The 22,368-nt window shown below is 37.2% G+C and overlaps 1 protein-coding gene across 5 annotated transcripts in view; it reads left to right on the forward strand.

Annotated features, from left to right (window-relative positions):
• Positions 1-9,846: 9,846 nt before the first annotated feature.
• PYHIN1 (pyrin and HIN domain family, member 1) overlaps positions 9,847-22,368 on the forward strand; it is a 38,982-nt gene continuing 26,460 nt past the window's right edge. For 2 of the 5 annotated variants that reach the window (XM_011978636.1, XM_011978661.1), the window contains exons 1-6: positions 10,612-10,849; positions 15,196-15,480; positions 16,718-16,863; positions 17,408-17,575; positions 20,308-20,730; positions 22,133-22,321. In XM_011978636.1, the coding sequence (XP_011834026.1) occupies positions 15,216-15,480; positions 16,718-16,863; positions 17,408-17,575; positions 20,308-20,730; positions 22,133-22,321 (1,191 nt within the window). In that variant the 5' untranslated portion in view covers positions 10,612-10,849; positions 15,196-15,215. Of the gene's footprint in view, positions 10,040-10,611; positions 10,850-15,195; positions 15,481-16,717; positions 16,864-17,407; positions 17,576-20,307; positions 20,731-22,132; positions 22,322-22,368 lie in introns of those variants that run through there. The other 3 variants (XM_011978650.1, XM_011978668.1, XM_011978644.1) reach the window with 2 other exon arrangements.

Consider the following 22,368-nt stretch of genomic DNA (forward strand, 5'->3'; position numbering starts at 1 on the left):
GGAAAGTAACTAAATTACGCCTGTAATCCCAGCACTTTGGGAGGCCGAGGCAGGCAGATCACAAGGTCAGGAGATCAAGACTATCCTGGCTAACATGGTGAAACCCATCTCTACTAAAAATACAAAAAATTAGCCAGGCGTGGTGGTGGGTGCCTACAGTCCCAGCTACTCAGGAGGCTGAGGCAGGAGAATGGCGTGAACCCAGGAGGCAGAGCTTGCAGTGAGCCGAGATAGCACCACTGCACTCCAGCCTGGGCAACAGAGCGAGACTCCATCTCAAAAAAAAAAAAAAGAGTAACTAAATTGATTTTGATTTTACAGGCTCATAGGTGAAAGGGACTTGCTTTGTCTCAGATGAGACTTTGGACTTGGACTTTTGACTTAGTGCTGGAGTGAGTTAAGACTTTGGGCGACTGTTGGGAGGGCCTGATTGTGTTTTGAAATGTAAGGACATGAGATTTAGGAAGGGCCAGGGCAGAAGGAGATGGTTTGGCTCTGTCCCCACCCAAATCTCATCTTGGATTGTAGTAACCATAATTTCCATGTGTCGTGGGAGGGATCCAGTGGGATGTAATTGAATCATTGGTGCAGTTTGCCCCATTCTATTCTCGTGATAGTAACAGAGTTCTCACAAGATCTGATAGTTTTATAAAAGTCTCCCTTCTTCCCTCAGCTCTCATTTCTCTCTCCTGCTACCATGTGCAAAAGAACATATTTCCTTCCCCTTCTGCCATGATTGTAAGTTTTCTGAGGCCTCCCTAGACCTGCAGAACTGTGAGCCAATTAAATCTTTCCTTTATACCCAGTCTCGAGTATTTCTTCAGAGCAGCATGAGAACAGACTAATACACTTTGTCATAATATTCTGCAATTACAAAGTCATAAACATTTAAATTACTGTCATAAAGCCAAGAAGAAATAACTTGCCATATTCAAAACTCCTGGAGGAGCTCAAGCTCCACTTTCTAAGTAATCCCTTCTCTGCTTTACTACTTGGTGATCACTAGACTAGAATCCCTAAGTGAGATGACTCAGTCACATTTTGGCTCTATCAGCAGCCACCTGGCACTGGCTAAGGGAAAAGGAAAGATCAAAAAAGTAGGCATTTGCACCACTAATTTTCTGCCATCTTGTATTTTCATGATTTATTGTTTATTTCCCTTTCTGACACTCTTAAGCTAATATAGTAAACACTGAAGAATACAGGAACATTAACTGGGCACACAGGAGTCTTTTTCCTTGTACCAAATATTCTCAAGCACTAAATCCAAAACTTAAAATGCAATAAAATCCTTATACCACTTACCCATCACTCATAAATTATTTTTCTCATCTTCACATGTTAACACCCAAAATCAAGCAAAATCTATTAATAAATCTCAGTTCTGATGAAATTTGCTCCTGTTGCTGAATAAATCTAAGTAAATTATAGATAGATATTAGTAACTTGAGGCAAGAATTCCCAAAACTATATGTATGAGGTGAGGAGTTAACTATTGACAACAGTAGAGAATCTCATTTCCAATTTAGGGGATAAATAATATCAGGGGAAATCCTGAGAGCCAAAAGTGGAAGTACAAAAGTAAAGATGAGAAAATAAATTATTAACTAATAAGATTCTTCAATGAATGCTTCCTAGAGTATGGTCAATTATAGATAAATTGAGCAAATAGAGGATGGAGATAACAGAAATTAAAGGCACAGAGTGTGGTGCTATGGTTTAAATGCTTTTGTCCCCTTCAAAACCAATGCTTAAACTTAGCACACAAAGCAACAGTGTTGGCAGGTGGGGCCTAATGGGAAGTGTTTAAATGATGAGGGCTCTGCTCTTATAAACATATTAATGCCACTATAAAAAGAGCTTGTGGGGGTGAATTAGCTTTTTTTGGCTCTCCTATCATGTGAGGACACAGCAAGAAAACCTCATCAGATACTGATACCTTGACCTTGGACTTCCAATCTTAAGAATTACGAGAAACAAATATCTGCACTGTATAATTACCCAGTCTATGGTATTCCACTACAACAGCACTAAGCAGAATAAGACAGTGGGAAAATATGCCTTGTTCATTGCAGAAAGCGTCAGAGAACAATGGTTTTCATGAACCAGAAATGTCATTCTATCATATACTCTCCATGTACTACGCAATGAACATGAGATGAATGGTGCCAGTTCTGGCTATGTACAGTATATTAGAACTCATCCACATCATCTCTGAAGTTTCCATATAAATTCACTCTCCTCTCTGGCCCCAACACTAAATCTCTCCTTTATTCCACTACTTTCCGAACTAGAGAGATCAACCCTAGAACTACAGAAGCCCTTTCTGCCAACAGAATTTTCTGCAGTTTATGGTATTTGTTTAGGGCAAAAGGAAAAGCAGGCAAAACCACAATATAGACTACAAAATTGCAGAGAAGAACTAGGTCTGAGAAGCATTCAAGTTGGAGAGGAAGGAATGCCACAGCTGTGAAAATGTGTTCTGGGTAGGTGACTGCAAAGTGAATGGTAGAAATGTCTAATCCAACTGGAGAAAGCTTACTGATGCCAGGATAACTGCTGCTTCCCAGAACACCCACCCTCCCCTAGGAATGTAGAACAGACTGCAGAGAATCCAAACAATACCTTTGTGCAGGAAGTAAATAGACTACAGAGTGCAACCAGATGGCTTAATAGGCCATCAGTGACTGTTTTTCCCCTCTTTTCCCATTCCTTTTTCTTCTTACGGCTTAAAAGACCAGTCATGCATGTATTGCAAAGGCAGAGATCTTCCTCTTCTTGCTATTACCCAAGATGGCCTCACATGTATCCCCTGAATAAATCTTTGACTACCTACCAATTTGGCGTGGTCTGCTTTCTTTGGTCTGAGCTTGCCCTGTTCTTATGAAGGGTAGGTATTGGTCCAGCAAGGAGTTTTCCCAACAGTCACCTTGCTAGTTAACTGTATTCACTCAGTGTGCAAGTATCCCACCTCCATTATTCCAACTTGTGTACAGAATTCAACTCTCTTTAAAACCTGTTATATACATAAATTGCAACATCTATGCATTAAGTAGAACACACTCTATGGAATACAGAATAACATGGAAAAAATTGATAAAATGGGGAAAATAAAGTGTAATAACAAGATTGAGGAAGGAGATAAGCTTCGACTCCTAGTTTCAACAGTTCAATGAAACAAAGATCAAAACTGATATCTGACTTTCACAGTTTCATTCAGATGGGAGTCGGATAGACAAGTATTAGCTTTTCGAAGGATAAAATAATTTAGTTTAAGCTTTGGGTAAATCAGATTCCTGTGTTTTAACACAATTTTTTCAGTCCAAGCAGGAAGCATGAGAAAACAATCAATGCCCCTGTGCTAATATTGTAAGTGGCAAAGCTTTGGATAAGATAGACCTGGTTTGAATCTGGCTCCAACCCTAACTAGTCACATAATTTTAGGAAAATAGCTTAAATGGTTGCTACACACTGAATTGTGTCACCCAGATTCATATGATGAAGCCCTAACCCTCAGTGTGATGATATTTGAAAATATGAGGCCTTTGGGAGATAATTCGTTTATGATGTCAGGGTCTTCATGATGTGATTGAAGAAAAGGCATCAGATCTCTCTCTCTCTCTCTCTCTCTCACACACACACACACACACACTCTCTCTCTCTCTGTATCTCTCTCTCTCTCTCTCAACCCCCACCAGGTAATGACCCAGTATGAATATGGCTATATACAAGCCAGAAAGAGGGCCCACACCAGAAACTAAGTTGACTGGCACCTTGATCTTGGAACCCCAGCCTCCAGAACTGGGGGAAATGCCTGTCATTTAAGCCACCCAGTCTATGTCATTTTGTTATAGTGTCCTGAGACTCAAGTCAACTAAGACAATAGTCTTCTCTAAGATGGGGAAACTCTGCCTCATAGGGTTGATTTGAAAATCTAGTGACATAAAGCATATACATTACATTTTACAGTCTAGTGCATCATGAGAAATCAATATGCAGTAGGAATCATTGCTCTTAGCAAGGTAAAGACACTTAAAATATTGCTACTATTGAGTATCAATAGTATCAATAGCATTGAGAACTATTTCACACTATTGAGTATTTAGGATGTCAAGGTCTTCATGATGTGATTGGTCTCTTTTAAAGAAAAGGCATCAGATCTCTCTCTGTCTCTCAAAAGCGTGAAGTCACTTTTCACACTTCTCAAAATACTCAGAAATGTGAAATAACACAAATGGTTCCACACAACTGAAACTTTGGTATATGCATAAGCATATGGAAAATGAGGTCAGAATGGTAAAATAGTAAGCTACCTTTTTTCATAAAGGGAGGAATGGAAGTTTCATTGTGAAAAAATAGGTACATAATTAGGAGATTTTATGCAGTGAGAGGATGAATTGAAGGCAGTATACTCATTCCTCAGCTAGAAATCAGAAAAAAGATGATGATGATGATGATGATGATATGACGATGATGATGATTATTATTATTATTTTGAGATGGAGTCTTGCTCTGTCACCCAGGCTGCAATGCAATCTTGACTCACTGCAAACTCCACCTCCCGGATTCAAGTGATTCTCTTGCCTCAGCCTCCTGAGTAGCTGGGACTATGGGCACCCGCTACCACACCCAGCTAATTTTTGCATTTTTAGTGGAGACGGGGTTTCACCATGTTGGCCAGGCTGATGTTGAACTCCTGACCTCATGATCCACCCACCTCAGCCTCCCAAAGTAGAAAAAACAGATTATTAACTATTGAGGAATTTTTCTGCTGGTTGTCAAGTATTTTGCATTATAAAGGCAGCAGAGGGGGTGATATTTATACCACAGGAAATGGCAATTACTACAAATCAGAGCTCTTCTGTAGTTGTTATAGTTAGATTAATATCTAGTTTTGCGACTGCATTCTATTTGTTGCATTTGTTCTTTGTTTCTTTGCCCCTGTTTTTCTGCCTTTTTTGGTTTTAATTGAGCAATAATTTTTTTCTTTTCTTCTCTTAACATATGAATTATTCTTTTAAAAAATCTTTTTATTGTTTGGCTTGGAGTTTCAAAAATATAGCTTTAACTAACCTAAATCTATCTTTAAATATTACTGTATTGCTTTATGTATACAACAGATACTATATAACAGAAAATCCCCTATTCCTCCATTTTTTTCCCTGGCTCATTTCTTGTATTTATATACTATAATGACTGAATACATTATTACTATTATTACTTTAAAAAAGTTATCTTTTAAATAAATTAAGAATCAAAATTTTCAAAATTTAATTGACTTGCATTTATGCCTTCTCTGATGGTCTTCTTTTCTTCATGTACATCTGATCTCCTTCACTTTTGAACAATAATTTTGCCAGATATAGAATTCTAGATTGCCATGTTTTTTCTTTCAATACATTTAAGCATTTCATTTTATATTCTTCTTTCTCTTGTTGCCTCCAATGTTCCTGACAAAAAACTCTACAGTGATTCTTGGAATTGCTTCACTATATACAATACAATATTTTACTTTCCTCTGACTTTGATCAAGATTTTTCTTTGACTTTTCTGCAGTTGGAATATAAAATGCCCAGATACGATTTGTTTTTCAGCATTTATCGCGGTGGAAAATATCTGACCTTCCTGCATCTGAGGTTTTGGCTCTGGTTAGTTTTAAATATTTCTTGGCAATTATTTCTCCAAATACTGGTACAGGAGATGGAAATAAATTATCTTAGGCAGATAGTGAGGGCAAAAGAGTCCTCGGCAGAATTGCCTTCTAACAAAAAGCAGCCCAAAAATCACTTATTTTCTAATAAAGAGCAGCCTGAAAGATCGAACTGCAAACATAGAGAAGGTAGCTAGGAGCTTCCACAGGGGGATGCTGGCAGTGCCAATAGAAAGGGCTACCTGGTGTGAGGCATATTCACCACGGGGCTCCACCTTCCCTTTTTTGTTAGCATGTGTACGGTAAGAAAGAAATAAGCAACATGGAGTAGCTATCCACCTGCATAATAAAAGACTGGAGTAAGGGCAGCCAGAGATTCGGGCCCTATGCAGATGGCACAGCTGGTCCTAACCAGTTTTACACAACCTATGTAGGTCAGACACCATCTCCCCTATCTCATCTATAAAAATCTCTTCATTTCACAGCACATCCGCAACCCATTTTTCCAGGATGCTTCTCTGTAGCAGAGAACTATTCTCTTTCTTTTGCCTGTTAAAATTCAGCTCTAAACCTCACCCTTTGTGTGTGTCTGCATCCTTGATCTCTGTGGCCATGAGACCAAGAACCTCAGGTGTCATGCCAGACAAAGAGACCAGTTCAGTACTTTTTATGCTTCCTTCTTTCTTTCCTTCTGGCTTTTCAATCCCACCACAGTTATTAGATATTCTGAGGGCTGGAGGGCTTAATACTTTTTTCCTTTGCATTTAGTTTGGGAAATTTCTATTGATCTATCTTCAAGGTAACATTCTTTTCTAGATTGTATCTGGCCTATTGATTATTTTCTATTTCTATTACAATTGTTTCACTTCATACATTTTTGTTTGATTTGTCTCTTAGTGTTTTCTTCTCTCTGCGTATCTTACTCATCTGTTATTGCATGCAGTCTACTTTTTCCATCAGAACTTTTAATACATTAATCACAGTAACTTTAGATTCCCTGTCAGCAAATTTCCACATCACAGTCATATCTGAGTCTGCTTCTAATGCTTCTTTTGACTCTTCAGACTCTGTTTTTCCTTGTCTTTAGCATACCTTGCTTTTTCTTTTTGTTGTTGTTGTTGTTGTCAAAAGGAAGATATATATGATCAGGTAATAGGAACTGAAATAAATAGACCTTTAGTATAAGATTTTTTGTTAGTCTGGCTAGGTGTTAAAACGTTATTTACCTTTTGTCCTAGATGTAGGTTCCAAACACTTCAGAATCCTTTACTGTCCTTTTTGTCCCTCCTCTTGACTTTGAACTTCCCTGAGCATCCTCCTCAGAGAGTCAGTCTACCAGGAATAAGCAAGAAAAATATTGGAGGATAATATAAATGACCAGTATCACGAAAGTAAAGGGATAACACTGCAGATATTAAAATGGTAATAAAATAATATTATGAACAATGTTATGCAAATAAGTTTGTTTACTTACTTGCGTAATTCCTGTAAAACACAAATTTGTTACAGAAAAAATTCCCATGAAACACAACTTACCAAAACTGTCTTGTAAGGAAATAAAACAACTAAATATTTTTGTATCTATTATAGAAAGAGAAGTTATAACAAAAATCTTTCCGTAGTGAAAGTTATGGGAATAGACACTTTATGAATTCTATCAGACATTTGAGGATAAAAGTTTGCCATGTCTATACAATCTGTTTTAGAAATGCCAGTTTGCTGTCACACCCAATTAAAGATATTACACAGAAACTAAAACAAAAGCCAATTCTCACATGAAAATAAATATAAAAACACTTTTGAAATATTGAAAAATTATACTTACCAATATACTTATCAATATGATAAATTGTAATGCATCATTAAAAGTGTTTTATCTCGGGAATGTAAGACTGATTCAACATTTAAAACTCAATCACCCTTCCCTCTTCCTTTAGAAACAGAAAACTATTTACTTGAGAGACAAAAGGAGAAGGCACCTGTTTCAGGTGGCCGATGGTCATGAATGCGTAAAGCAATCTTGCTAACGGAGGCTCCCATACAAATGGGTTTTGTTCTGACTCTTAGGGATAGAGAAAGGCTTTAACACTCTGCATTTCCATTTTCCTCTCTGAGATCACAAAAATTATCACAAGCCTTTATCCTTGGGTTTACAATGGACTTTAAAAGTCCCAAATGTGGTTTGTTGGTGTGATTGCTGTTAAGAGAAAAGCTTCAGCTGAATTAAATTTAAAAGAGTTTAATTGAGCAATGAACGATTTGTTATTCAGGCAGCCTCCCTAAGCCAGAGTAGGGTCAGAGACTCCAGCACAGCCACATAGTGAAAGATTTATGAAGAGAAAAAGAAAAGTGAGATACAGAAAATGGACATGAGATAGAGAGCTGGATTGCTTATAGCTCGGAGTTTGCCTTATTTGAATGCGTTTTGAACAAGTGGGCCACATTTGATTGGCCAGAACTTGGTGATTGACCCAAGAGTATACTACAGTCCGTTTACACTTCCATTTAGGCCATCATTCACGCTGCATGAGAAACCTTTAGGCCGAACTTAGAATATGTAAGAAGCCAGCTTTAGGCTAACCTTGATTTAACATTGCTCTTCTACTTACTTTTGCTTTTCTCTTTACAGGCTTTCTGCTGTCTCCTAGACTGATGACTGGGTACAGACTGACAAACATTTTCTATAATAAGCCATGCAGCAAAATCTTTACACTCTGCAGCCAGATGTACTCTGTTGCTAGTCAACTCTTCATTGCACCATGAAGTAGACATTGACAATGCATAAGTGAATAATCACAGCTGTGTTTCAATAAAATTTTACTTACAAAAGTGGATGATGTGTTAGTATTGTCCCATAGGCAGTCATTTACTAACATCTTGGTTAGAATATTAATCTGGTGGGAACTTTTCCTGAGGACTTTGAATGAGCATGGGAATTAGTACTTCAGATGATAAAGTCATGCAGGTTCATCCAGACTTTTTCCCCCTTATCAGGATCTCTTGTATGTTCTATTAATGCGCTTTCTGTGTGATGGCACAAATTGCAAATTATTGCCCATTGCTTCAGAATCAGTACAAATGCACATTTTTAAAGCGTTTCTTTGCTCCATCTATTACAATTTTATCTGCACAGTATGGATTACGGAGCAATGTTCTGAATTGTCTTTGGTGACAGTAATTTGTGTGTTGTATGCTGGAGTCCTAACCAAAGGCATTACTCTGCATGAAATTATTACCACAAAGGGGAGAGAAAAATGTCCTGAAACACGGTAATTTCTACCAAGTTTCCTCTACTCTCTGACCTTTGAATTGGGGTAACCTGACCTTCCTAATATCCCTCTCTACCTATTATGTTAAAACCAACTCAGTGTCTCCACATTAACAGCACGTAAACCTATAAAACCATGAACACTCAAAGGTATTTTTGTGGCCACCCTTCCAGATCCTCCTTGCTTTTTCTTAACTTACTTTTGCTTTGATAAAGTTATCATATGTTTCCAAATCCAGACTTCAACTATCCTCTCCGTGACCCCAGTTTGTACTAAGATGATCAGCTTTCTTCTGCTCCAAGATGGCCTCAGATCATTTGTATTATTTGTGAAGGAAACCAAAAATACTTCTCAAAATACTTAGGACTATTAAGTTAAACACACAGAAAATGCAGGGGAATATGCTGCCTCAGGCACTATTTGCCTGATGGCAGGACATAAATCCTTATTTACTGGAGAAAGCACTTGCTTTTCAGCCCAGAGAAGGCACCACCAGAAACTTGAGGAATCTGGGAACATCCCACATTTTCCCACCTTTAAATGACTGGGACTGCTTTCTCCTTTGCTTTTCACTGTAAAGGATTTATGGCTCTTCATTGAAACACTATTTAAACAAGGTTTCTAAGCCACAGCCTGGAGAGAGAAATACTTTTGAACTGAGGCCTATCCCTTGTGATAAGTAGAGCACACATTAATAAACTGCTTGTTTTTCTCGTTAATTTGGCGTTTTCAGGAGAGTGTCAGCTAAAAAGGGAAATTTAAAAAATACATAAAAAATATATATGTTTTCTCCCCTACAGCTATATCTGGGGCCCCACTTTCCACTCACAGCCACATCCTGCTTGCAGATCTGCTGCTGGGTTAACACAACATCATCTGCCAGTTGGTGTCATTTATTTGACATCTTGGGGCTACGGTACTCTGAAGGACACCCACTGCCCTTAACAGAAAAAATACTGCTGAGAAAATGGTTTAACAGGACTCTCACCCTACCAGAAGTTCAGTGCATTTTCCAGGATTTTCAAGGCTTCGATGCTGTCATGTTGCGAGCCCACTATCCACTTGTGTTTTTCCATGAATAATGAAGAAAACGTGAGTAGTCATGAATCTAATCATTGAGGTTAAGTAACCTAGTCATAGTCAAGAGGATAGCTAGTGTTAAACTCCTTCATATATATTTGAGAAAGGATTTATATATTGGTAATAACTTTCTGATATGGAAAGCCCTAGGTTTGTCAACTATTAATAACTGGGTGAATGCTTCAGGTAGTATTTAAACCAATTGCCATTTCATAGCAGACATTCTCCCATGCGGGAGATGCAGTAAAGTACTGGTAGCAATAGATGCTCCTACCAAGATCTCCTCCTGCAACTGCCACTCTGTGCACAGGAAAGGAGGGAGAAGAAGCTGCCTTGCTTCGTCTTATATTTGACAATCATTCATCGGAATAGAGGTCCCTAATGACTCACATGTAAATCTACTGGCTAAGAAAGTTCTAAGGTTGGAACTCCATTCAGATATCAACATTTGTAAGAAAAAAAAATTTAAATATAACTTTGATATAAATTTTACTTTGATAAGATATCTACAGGAAAGAAACTGTTCATTTTCTCTAACAGGATGGAAAGCGAAAAACACTGGTGAGAGGTAGGAGGAGTCTGCACATTGTTTCACAACTCCTCTCTCCCTAGGGCAAAGCAGAGTGTGAGGAAGCCAGTACTAGTCAAGTGAAGCGACTCTAAGGACGGCCATTTTCCCTTACTGTCTTTGAAAATACTTCATTTTCTTAGCATTTCAGGAGATTATAACATCCGGTATTTCAGTTTCTGAGAGCTTTGCTGATTGATCTTCCTACTCAAAACAATCCTCATTTCCTACATTTCTGAAGATCTCAAGATCTGGACTACTGTTGAAGAAATTTCCAGTAAGGTGAGTACTGTGCGTATTTTTGTAGAAAAGATCTAGATGTTTCCTTGAAATCCACAAAATCACAAGGGAAAAATTAATATTGGCTCTTCAGAGCAGTGGGGTGAAGGGAGTAGAGCTGGTATCAACTATATTCAGAAAAGTGAAAACTGCAGTTACTACTTCCAATTCTTTACTTACTTCAGAGATAGTAGATATCCTTTATTCTACAACTGGGGCACAAATGAAGGAATATGCATTTTGATCATTGCAGATTTTAAAACAAATTCTCTGAGTATATATTCTCTGAGGTTAGAAAGCGTGGTGGCCACAGGGGTCTAGGCAAAAGACAAGATAATGATTTCATTCTTTTTTATGGTTGCATAGTATTCCACACTGTATATGCACAACATGGATATAGCTGGAGAATATTATCTTAAGTGAACTAACACAGGAATACCAAATACTGCATATTCTCACAAGTGGAAGCTAAACATTGAATCCATATGGACACAAGATGGGAACATTAGACACTGGGGACTACTTGAGAGGGAAAGGTGGGAGCAGTATGAGTGTTAGAAGGCTATCTATCTGGTACTATGCTCACTACCTTGGTGATGGGATCTTTGTACAACAAGCCTCAGCGACACACAGTTTACTCATTTAACAACCCTGCACATGTACTCCCTGAACCTAAAATGAAAGTAGAAGATAAAATAAGACAAGATAATGTGGTACACAAAGTATCAGGAAATAATATTAAGTAAAAAAGACATCTAGATGTAGAGCTGTGTTTTATGGTATTATCTCAATTTTACAAAACATGTTCTCACACACAAACGTATGTGAGAACGTTTCGTAAGTAATATTATTCTACAAATGAAAACACAGTAGAAAATTTATCCATTTTGCAAACACAATTATTCAAATAATTTGTGTCAATATTTTCATAAGTATGTTTAACTTTTACATAAGCATCATTCTACACCAGGTATAAAAGGCAGTTTTTCAGTCATTTTAAGATTACTTCCTGCCCTCCTGAAAGTTAATGATTTTTTATTTTTCTAGTGGCAATGTATAGGAAAGAGGCAGGGAAGTCAATTTGAAATAGATTTATATTGCAAAGTTTAGAATTTTTAGAAGTCTTTCTGTATAGCCTGGTGCAATATTTCAGTGTACTTGACTAGAATATGAGATTTTAAATGTTGATTTCAGAATTTATATATGTTAGATAAATACTGCTATCAATTTTGTTGCTCAAATTTGTAAAAATGTTATGTTTTTACTTTGTTCATTTAGTATTGGAAGATATAAAAACTCCTATTATAAGATGGTATTTTCTTGTACTTCTCTCAAATTCATATATATAATATATAGATATGCTCATATGCATATATATAATGTATATTACGTGTGGTATGTGATCATGCATACATGTTTCTAAACATAAACATACATATATAAATATATATATTTGTGGCAGTGTGTGTACATATGTGTGTATATGAAGATAAATATATTATATAAAAATATATTATCATGAAAGACTATACAATAATGAAAAATAATATACATTTATTATTATTAGATAAATCTATAATTTAAATTATTGTATCTTCCCAGGAATTCACCCTTTTACCTTGTGGTATCTGACAATACTCTTTGTCTTAAGATCTTTTTTAAAATGATTCTAACATAGATAAGCTGGCTTTCTTCTAGTTTCTCCTTGCACGATAATTTAAGTTTCTTTTTCACTTTTCAGTGATCTTTCACTGACAACATACATATAGAAATTTTAAATCAAATTTGATAAAAGTTGTCATTTAATTAGTTAAGCTCTTTACGTATAGCGTAATAATTAACATATTTTGGCCTGTTTCTGCTATCTTCACTTCAATTTATAACTCTTCTATATTCTCCTACTTGTCTTTTTTTTTAAACTTACATTTCCATCTCACCCTCTAAGACAATTACATTAGTAAACTGTCACATTCTTTTTCTTCCCTCCCTCCACTATGTTGGTATACTTTCTGTTTCTCTTTTCTTTGATCAGGGCTTTGTTTTTAAGACATAGGCATATATAATCAAGTTCGTTTTTCATTCTTTTCATTTTCCTTTGGCCTGCAGCTTTTTAAAAATTTTTTAAAAATATTCCATTGAGAAGTACTTCCAAAAATGTTTCTGTGTGCATCTTTGTCTGGAAAAACTACTAAGGCCTTGAGGTTCAGAGAATAGTTTTGAGGATCTTTTGTTTAAATATCATTTTGTTTAGATTGAAATTCTAGTTTTAAAAATTATTTTTTCCTTCAAGACAAGATGAGAGCATTTCTTTTGTACCTGGGAGGCTCGATATGTTTTGAAAATCAGAACTTGGAGGTTTAAAAGATAACTTAATGCACATTTTTCTAGAAACCCCAATGTTATCAGTGTCATTACTGCAAAAACAAAAGCACTAATATTTCAGCATCAAAATATATGAATATTTGTGTTTAAGTGGAATAAATAAAAATCATACATAGCCTCCTGTAATCTCACATCTGGTTTCATTTTGCAAGTTAATTGTGTTGTCATACTCACAAAACAAGTCAAAACTTCCCATTTCTAAACTTTTTGTTTAGCAATTTATATGGGATTTTGGACCAGCATTATATAAAAATGATTCCATTCTCCTGTTTCAAGTAGATTTGTTGTTGAGGATCAGTTTCAATCTAATTTTTGGATCTTTGCAGGTGATATATTCTTCATTCTCAGAGGCGTATGGAGTATTTATTTGTTTTTTATATGCTTCAGTTTGACTATATGTCTTTGTATAGATTTTTTCCTTCATTCTATGCTTTTCAATCTGAGGACACTCACGTTCTTTCAAGAAGAAAGCAATTAACAGCCCCAGGAATTTAAATATCTTAATTACATAAGAGGTACACAAATACATGCTTTCTATAATTAAAATATTTGTTTTGGTATTTGTTTTTATTGAGATGGAGTTTTGCTTTTGTCACTCAGGCTGGAGTGCAGTGGCATGATCTCTGCTCACTGCAGACTCCACCTCCCAGGTTCAGGTGATTCTGTTGCCTCAGCCTTCCAAGTGGCTTGGATTACAGGCACCCACCACCATGCCTGGCTAACTTTTGTACTTTTAATAGAGACAGGGATTCACCATGATGGCCAGGCTGGTCTTGAATTCTTGACCTCAGGTGAACTGCCTCCCTCGGCCTCACAAAGTGCTGTGATAATTTAAAAAGGAATTAGGAATCCATAGCATGCTTTGTGTGTCATCATGTGCTAAAGTGCACTGGCGCTAAAGAGGTCCAGAGGAGTAATACTGTGTCCTTAAGGGGACTCTGAAAATTTCTAGAAGGCAAACTCTCAGTTGAGTCTTAAAGGTTGTAGGAGAGGTAGTTAGAGAGAGGAATGTGGGAATAGCTTTCCAGGCAATGAGAAGAGAATTAGCAAAGTCATGAAGCATGAAAATGTTTTATACTTCTGAATCGTAAGATATAAGGAACACACAAGTGCCAGAAGTTTAAAAAAGAAAAAAGAATGCAGATTATTCAAAGTTTTCTGAAACCAATACAAGAAGCAAGGAATGTATTGAAAAGAAAATGAGCAAATATTGAAACATTTCAGTGGGATAAAAATGTGTTTTATAGAGATAAATGTGGATCTGTTAAATGAAAATGAATTAGACAAATCGAGCCTAAAAGAAAAATCAAGCAACTATCAAAATATTCCAGCCAATAAATCCTGTGTTCTGCAATAGAGAAAATGTAGATGTCCAGGAAAGTGATAGTTTTATGGGCACAGAGGACAAATACGGCAGGGTCCAACACCAAGGAAGAGGATACTAATGATAGCTGATAAGAGAAGAGTTAAGGAGAATAGGGTCTGTGTCCCAGCATGAAACTGTAGCGCTGTAGCAGACAGTTATTCATATAAGATGGGAGGCTGCAGCCCATTTACACCTAGGCCACTCCAGTCATAGTGGTGGGTGTGAGAAGGTTTAAGAAACAACAGGCAGGTTTTGGGGGATAGGCCCCAGCCCCAATAAAGGATGGGAAGAGGAACCAAGGACTTTGACACTGCACAGCCCATACTCTAAACACTGAGACAATTGCTTGTTCACAGACCTCCTCCTGACACCTGGACCCAATTCAACTATCCTCATTCAATGGGAAGAATTACTTGGACATTCCTAAAGAAACAGTTCTTCACTCAATTTCTACAGTAACACATTTGGTCATTAAGTCCTTCTTTATCACACATATTCATGAACAACTCTTTCTTATGGGCCACTCATTCACAGAGGCATACATCTTCTTTTAAATCATCTGTATACGTGTGCAACACTGTCTACAATTTTTCTCTTGTAGGTTCACTTATATCTTTAGAGATGGCAAATAACTACAAGAAAATTGTTCTACTAAAAGGATTGGAAGTCATCAATGATTATCATTTTAGAATTGTTAAGTCCTTACTGAGCAACGATTTACAACTTAATCCAAAAATGAAAGAAGAGTATGACAAAATTCAGATTGCCGACTTGATGGAAGAAAAGTTCCCAGGTGATGCTGGTTTGGGCAAACTAATAGAATTCTTCAAAGAAATACCAGCACTGGGAGACCTTGCTGAAACTCTTAAAAGAGAAAAGTTAAAAGGTAATTGGGAAGAGGGAACACCCACCCGCTGCAACCTTCCCAACCTTCCCAACCTTGATTAGAATGCCACCTTGGTCATAGCTGATACATCCTTTTCCCAATTTGTGACTCACTGGCCATGACATTGTTGGCACTTCAGATGCCAACAAGTTGACAATTTATGGCATTCCATTACTAATGTGGATTGACGTATATCGGAGTTGAGGTGCAGCAAAAGAACAAAAAGGAGAGGGAGTTGAAGACAGACTGAGACTTCTAGTACATTTGACAGATTACATAATGACAAAATAAAATTATAAAAAATTGTTGTTTATATCTGAGATATGTACATTTAGCCAATTAATATGTCCATTCTATTGAGAATATTCAACACATCATCATTCTTTATATTACAAAAGATAACATAGTATTTAAATGCAAGCATTGCTCCTGGTAGTATGAAGACCTCCCCTCTTGTCATATCATTGAGTTAAAATAATTAAAACAAAGTCGGCCGGGCGTGGTAGCTCACGCCTGTAACCCCAGCACTTTGGGAGGCCAAGGCAGTTGGATCACGAGGTCAGAAGATCGAGACCATCCTGGCTAACAAGGTGAAACCCCGTCTCTACTAAAAAATACAAAAAATATTAGCCAGGCGTGGTGGCGGGCGCCTGTAGTCCCAGCTACTTGGGAGGCTGAGGCAGGAGAACGGCGGCGTGAACCTGTGGGGCGGAGCTTGCAGGGAGCCGAGATTGCGCCACTGCACTCCAGCCTGGGTGACAGAGTGAGACTCTGTCTCAAAAAAATAAAATAAAAAATAAAAAAGTCAAAAGTCACAATATCTCACCTCACAAACCTATATAACATCTCCTTTCACTGGTTTCTGTAATTTGAATAGATTATCTGGAGAATGTGACTAAGCAGTCAGCATCATGAGAATCTTACATTTTAAAAGGAAATGATAGAAGAATAGGATTGGGAATGGGTTTGACTGAGGCACATGGAGTTCAGAGGACAGGAAGGATGTCCTCACTGCACAGAGGAGGAGTGATGAAAGCACTGAAGAGTATGAGTCAGTGTTTGTGCCTTTGTTTTTCCTGCTGGCCTCCTGGAAGCCAGACTAGGCTAATGCAACAGAGGTAGACTAAAACACACCTGAACTCTCAAGCAGACGCTAAGAGCAAATAGTATTGAAACTGCTTCAGCTGTCCCCGATCATCTGCTCTGGGTTTATACATCTTCCTTTTTTCTGCATTAGTTGTGAATAAAATTGAATCCATTCCAGTCAAAGGAACAACCCCATCTAAAACGAGGAAACAGAAAGAAGTGGATCCTGCTACACCTGCATCCACTGCAAGCAACAGACTTACAGCTAAAGGAGCAGAGGAGACTCTTGGACCTCAGGTAAGCTTCAGGAAGAGGAGCAGGCTTCAAGTCTCACAGTGGAAGCTCTGCTATGGCTCTTCCACTCAATCTCTCCAGCAGACAGTTATTTCTTCCTATGGTTCCCATCAAGTTTCAGATTTATCAAATTACATAATAATTGATCATCTTCTTTCTGCGAGGCAACAAGTTAAATATTTTAGTAAACATAATGTAAATATGTATAAAATAAGTATATTTTCATCCCCAATAGAGAAGGATTTAACTTGAGAGTCAGATAAAAAAATATTTCCTGTGTTTACAAAAGCCTAGTTTTTTAACTACAAGTCAGCATATCCCAAAATACAAGTAATTAAGGAGTGATGTGTGTTACTTTCTCCGCTCCCCTTTTTAAAATGAAACCATCTATGCCCTGTTCTTTCAATTGGCCTGGCGATGTACAACACCCACTTAAGTTTCCAAGAAAAATAATTTATATATAATAAACATCCTGCCTTGTAATGAAAATGTGTTCTGCTTCACTTGACACTGAAAATAATTAACAAGAAAAATAAACTACTTGTAGAAAAGAAGAAAACCATCTGAAGAAGAGACTGGAACCAAAAGGAGTAAGATGTCCAAAGAGCAGACTCAGCCTTCCTGCTCTGCAGAAGCCAGCATGTCCACAGCCATGGGCTGTTCCCCACCTCCCCAGACCTCATCATCAGCTCCACCCAACGCTTCCTCAACTGAGGTACACTCTTCCTGGTCCCCTTGTGATTCATTTTCTTAACCCAAAATGCAGGAATCTGATTTCATCCTCTACTGAAAAATGACATCAATAATCAGCCAGTAAATCAAATGTATAGATTGAGAATTCACTGCATTTTAATCTTTTGCTTCCAAAGGGATACTTGATGAACTTGACATTATCTCTGACTGCAGAAAGTTTTCTGTCCTGTGTTGTCTGGGGAAGAGAGAGAGAGCTGTGGAATCTGGAACTTTCAGCAATAGACTCACTGTCTACTGCCCCCATCTGTTTCACACCCCTTCCCTTTGCTCACTAATTTGTTCAAGTTTCTTTGACATACACCATGCTCCTTTTTCCTTTAGGATTTTCGCACACCTTATTTCTTTCACCTTAAAACTCTTACTGGTCAACTTTATCCACCCTCTGGATCCCAATACTGAGACCTTATCCTCAGGGAATCCTCACTTAGACTCCTGCAACTTAGGCTAAATCTTCATGGTGTTCTGTTTCCTAGGAATTTCTTTCTATTCTACTGTTTATGACAACTCAAGTTAAGAAGTGTTTATATTTCCCACCTACTCAACGTAGTTCCAAGGTTAGGGTTAGTTTGTAATTCTGTGGACCACCGTAAACCAGGGCCTACTTCAGTGTCTGCCTCATGGGAAACTTCCAATAAATACCTTTACTCAATGAAAAAATGAAAAACCAGTGGCTCACGCCTGTATTCCCAGGACTTTGGGAGGCTGAAGCAGGTGGATTGCCTGAGGTCAGGAGTCCGAGACCAGTCTGGCCAACATGATGAAACACCGGCTCTACTAAAAATAGAAAAAAATTAGCTGGATGCGGTGGCATGCGCCTGTAATCCCAACCACTTGAGAGGCTGAGGCATAGGAATCGCTTGAACCAGGGAGGTGGAGGTTGCAATGAGCTGAGATCACACCACTGCACTCCAGCCTGGGCGACAGAGTGAGACTCCGTCTCAAAATAAAAAAGTAAAAAAAAAAAAAAAGAACCATATTCTAAGATATGAACCACTGCAGCTAAGCAAATGACAAATAAAGGTCATCTGACTCAGTCAAAGATACCTATTGTGAGGCCAAAAGTTGTAAAAACAAAGAGAAGTGATGGAATAGGGAAGAGAGCTCAGGAGTTTGGGAAAATGTAGGCAGACAGAAGATGATACACCAAGACTTACAAATGAAAGAAAGTAAACTACAATTAATAATTGCATGATTCTGATAATCCTTATAATGTTGTACTCGTCTCAAATTTGGACAGGTCAGCCTTACTGTATGCATGTATCAGCAATAGTCTAAAAACTAATTGAAACTCTAATGAGCTTTATTATAAAAAAGAATGTTCTGTATTTCTGATACACAATAGAGGAGATCAACTATGATAGGCAACAAGTGATGAAACCACAACACCAACCTCAATTGGAACATGCTCTATTCCCTTTTTTCTTACATTAGATTTTGTATTAATATAAGACTATTTCAGAAAAAAAAGGAATAAATGCAGACAAACCAGATCAAACTTAATTAAATTTACATGAAATTCCAGCATCCATAATTTGCCACATTTCTCTATATACCCTCTCATATTTACTCCTATGTATACACATATTTTTTCTGAAAATACCGTAATACAATGTAATGTCCTATTATGTCTCTCTGAGCAGTTATTATGATCCCCTTCATGCAGGTCCTGTATTCATGTGGCTCCTTGTGAGGTTGCATATTGGTTACTATTAATATTCGCATGGATGAGTCTACGGTTACTGATTAACTTGCATTGGGAAAGAACTTTTCTGTGTTAGGCTGAATGGGTCGCATGGATGAAAAGTCAGATCAAATAAAGTCCAATCACTCACAGATGATCACTGTATATGGTATTCCAGATCAGACCACTCAGGAGCTGCTGGTTTGCGAATGAGGCCTACCTATTCCTCCAGTGCTTTTTCTTGAAATTGAACAACTTTTCCTTCATTAATGTGTTCTGCTGCAATTTAAGGAAACCTGGATGTTATAGAGAAAGGGTATTAAAGACAATCCACTCTGATCCTTGGTTTTCTGCCCACATGCTACCTCCTGGAGCCCTGACATTGAGAAAGGCTGCAATGGTGGAAATGACACTCTGTAGAGAGTGTCTGTAGCCTGAATCTACTGAGATGAGGGCATTCTGAGGGGTTTAGCCCGCAGGTATTCTCACCTGCTTTAAGAGTATTTATCTTAGGCTGGAAAAGTACGAGTTGTATGCTAAAAATTGCCCTGTCTACATTGGTAATAACTAAACACTAGTGATGTATGTGGTTTGTGGTGGATACCCTTTACCATTTTCAGTGCTATTCAATTGTATTTTGTCTATTTTTATGCTCTGGCATTTTAAGCTGGTAAGAGTAAAACTACAATTCATTATTTTATCCTAAATTTATTTTAAGTTACTTCATGATAATCAGCTCAGCATCCACTTGTCTTATGTTGCTATTATATCTTACATTTTAAGGATTATTCTGTTTAGAGAAGAGTCTTCCTTTACCATGTGGTCTCCTATATTACTGCATCTGGCTATGAGACTACTTCAGGATATCCTCTCCTTCCCTGTATCCTGGCCCTAGCTCTACACATCTATAACCGTTTTGGGGCCCAATGTTGTGACTTGAGGTCATTGAAGAGCAATTCTGTATTCCTCACTCAAAAATTTCTTTTTTGTATTCCTTTTTCTATCATGCACAGAGCCTAAAACCATTGGCCAACCGTCAGGCAACTCCCAGTAAAAATATTTTCCCAAAAGACCCAATGATCGTGATGGTACTAAGTGCAACAAAGATATTTAAATATGAATTCTCAGAAAATGAGCAAAGAAGAATGTTTCATGCTACAGTGGCTACGCAGACACAGTTCTTTCATGTGAAGGTTTTAAACATCAACTTGAAGGGGAAATTCATTAAAAAGAGAATCATCATTATATCAAATTATTCTAAACATAATAGTCTCCTAGAGGTGAATGAAGCCTCTTCTGTATCTGAAGCTGGTCCTGACCAAATGTTTGAGGTTCCAAAGGACATCATCATAAGAGCAAAGAAAACTCCGAAGATCAATATTCTTCACAAACAAACTTCAGGATATATTGTATATGGATTATATATGCTACATACGGTAAGGCATCAAAGCTGTTTTGTTGCATTTTCTACAATAACACGTGAAGTTAAAACCCCTGATGTGCTAAATGGAAGTTTGCATATTTACTTAACATTAGAACTCAGGACTCTTTCAAAACTACTGACAAGTAAATAAAGTCTTCTTCAAGGTTAAGACCAGGACTAGGAGAACTATTAATGTTCTCATTCCCATGTTTTTCTTTCCAAAATATCACCCTGAAATTCTTTAGTAAAACATTCACTGAGAAACCTTGAGACTTCATCAGCTATGACTACCTATTATGAGTCATAATGATCAAGGATAGTGAGGGATCCAGATCCATACAAACATAATAGTAAACTTATTTCTTTGATTATAATCTCAATTGTAGCAAAAATCACATTAGTTTCATTTTGAATAAAGTATTGTCCTTTGAGGCTTGAGTTCCAGTTTTGACAATCAGGGCAAGAAATGAATTCACTGATTATACCTGGAAATCAACTGCAGAAAACAGGTAGGACAATGTTCTGACCAAATGAAGCCTATTCATCAAAAAGTATTGAACAACTGAGAAATATAAATTTGGATGATACTTGGAAAGTCAAGTAATCTGTACTCGTATACTAGATATGTCACAAAAAAAGAGCAGAATAATTTTTCTGATATGTTACTGTCAAAATTTATGAAACTAGTTAGCATGAGACATTCCAACTCAGAAAACCAGTCTATACCTGGCTATTGATTCCAGTAATTTCTTACATGATCAACAGCTCACAATCTGTTACATTTATTTTCTAGAATGACCTCTTATTTTAGCAGCGTTGCTTTCTGTACACACTCTTAAAAAAATTATCCTTAGAAATATACATCCAGAATGATGAGTAATAGCCTTGATGAGCAAGAAATTGGAATGTTTGAACATAAGGACCTGATTTCAGAATGGGAGATGTTGAAAGAGATTCAGTAAATGGAGAAAGTCAAAAAAGTAATTAGATAGTTACTAAAAGCTTATTTTTTATTACAGATTCCTCATAACATAGCAAACAATTAGTTGTAACAGATGCCCATTCTTTTTGCATAGGGGCAGAGGCCAAATAAGCCTACCAAGGACTTCAGGTCCCTTTGTATCAAGGTGCTTTGGGAAGCATAGCTGTCTTGGAGGTGAAAGAAGTTGAAATTGGGAAGATAACTCATTGCTCTAGAACTGTAATAGAAATACTTAGAACATTAAGGACTTAAACAAAAAGGATATTGAGGGAGAGCTCTGTGAGATGGTCTAGACTAAGACATATGTGTTGTATGTTGATATAGTACTAGGAGTTGCTGTCTTGCATCTTGTTTTTAATCATCACAAGAGACTTTCCCTTATGTACAGTAGTTACTATGTTCTCACAAACATGATATTAATTTTTTGTTGCAGAAAATTGTAAATAGGAAGACAACAATCTATGAAATTCAGGATAAAACAGGAAGTATGACTGTAGTAGGAAAAGGAGAATGCCATGATATCCCCTGTGAAAAAGGAGATAAGCTTCAACTCTTCTGCTTTCGTCTGAGAAAGAGGGAAAATATGTCAAAACTGATGTCAGAAATGCATAGTTTCATCCAGGTGAGAAATAAACAAATATTAGTTTTCCAAAGATGAAAATCATTTGC

This window comes from Mandrillus leucophaeus, unplaced genomic scaffold (genome assembly GCF_000951045.1).
Source record: "Mandrillus leucophaeus isolate KB7577 unplaced genomic scaffold, Mleu.le_1.0 Scaffold1034, whole genome shotgun sequence".
Lineage (NCBI taxonomy): Eukaryota > Metazoa > Chordata > Mammalia > Primates > Cercopithecidae > Mandrillus > Mandrillus leucophaeus.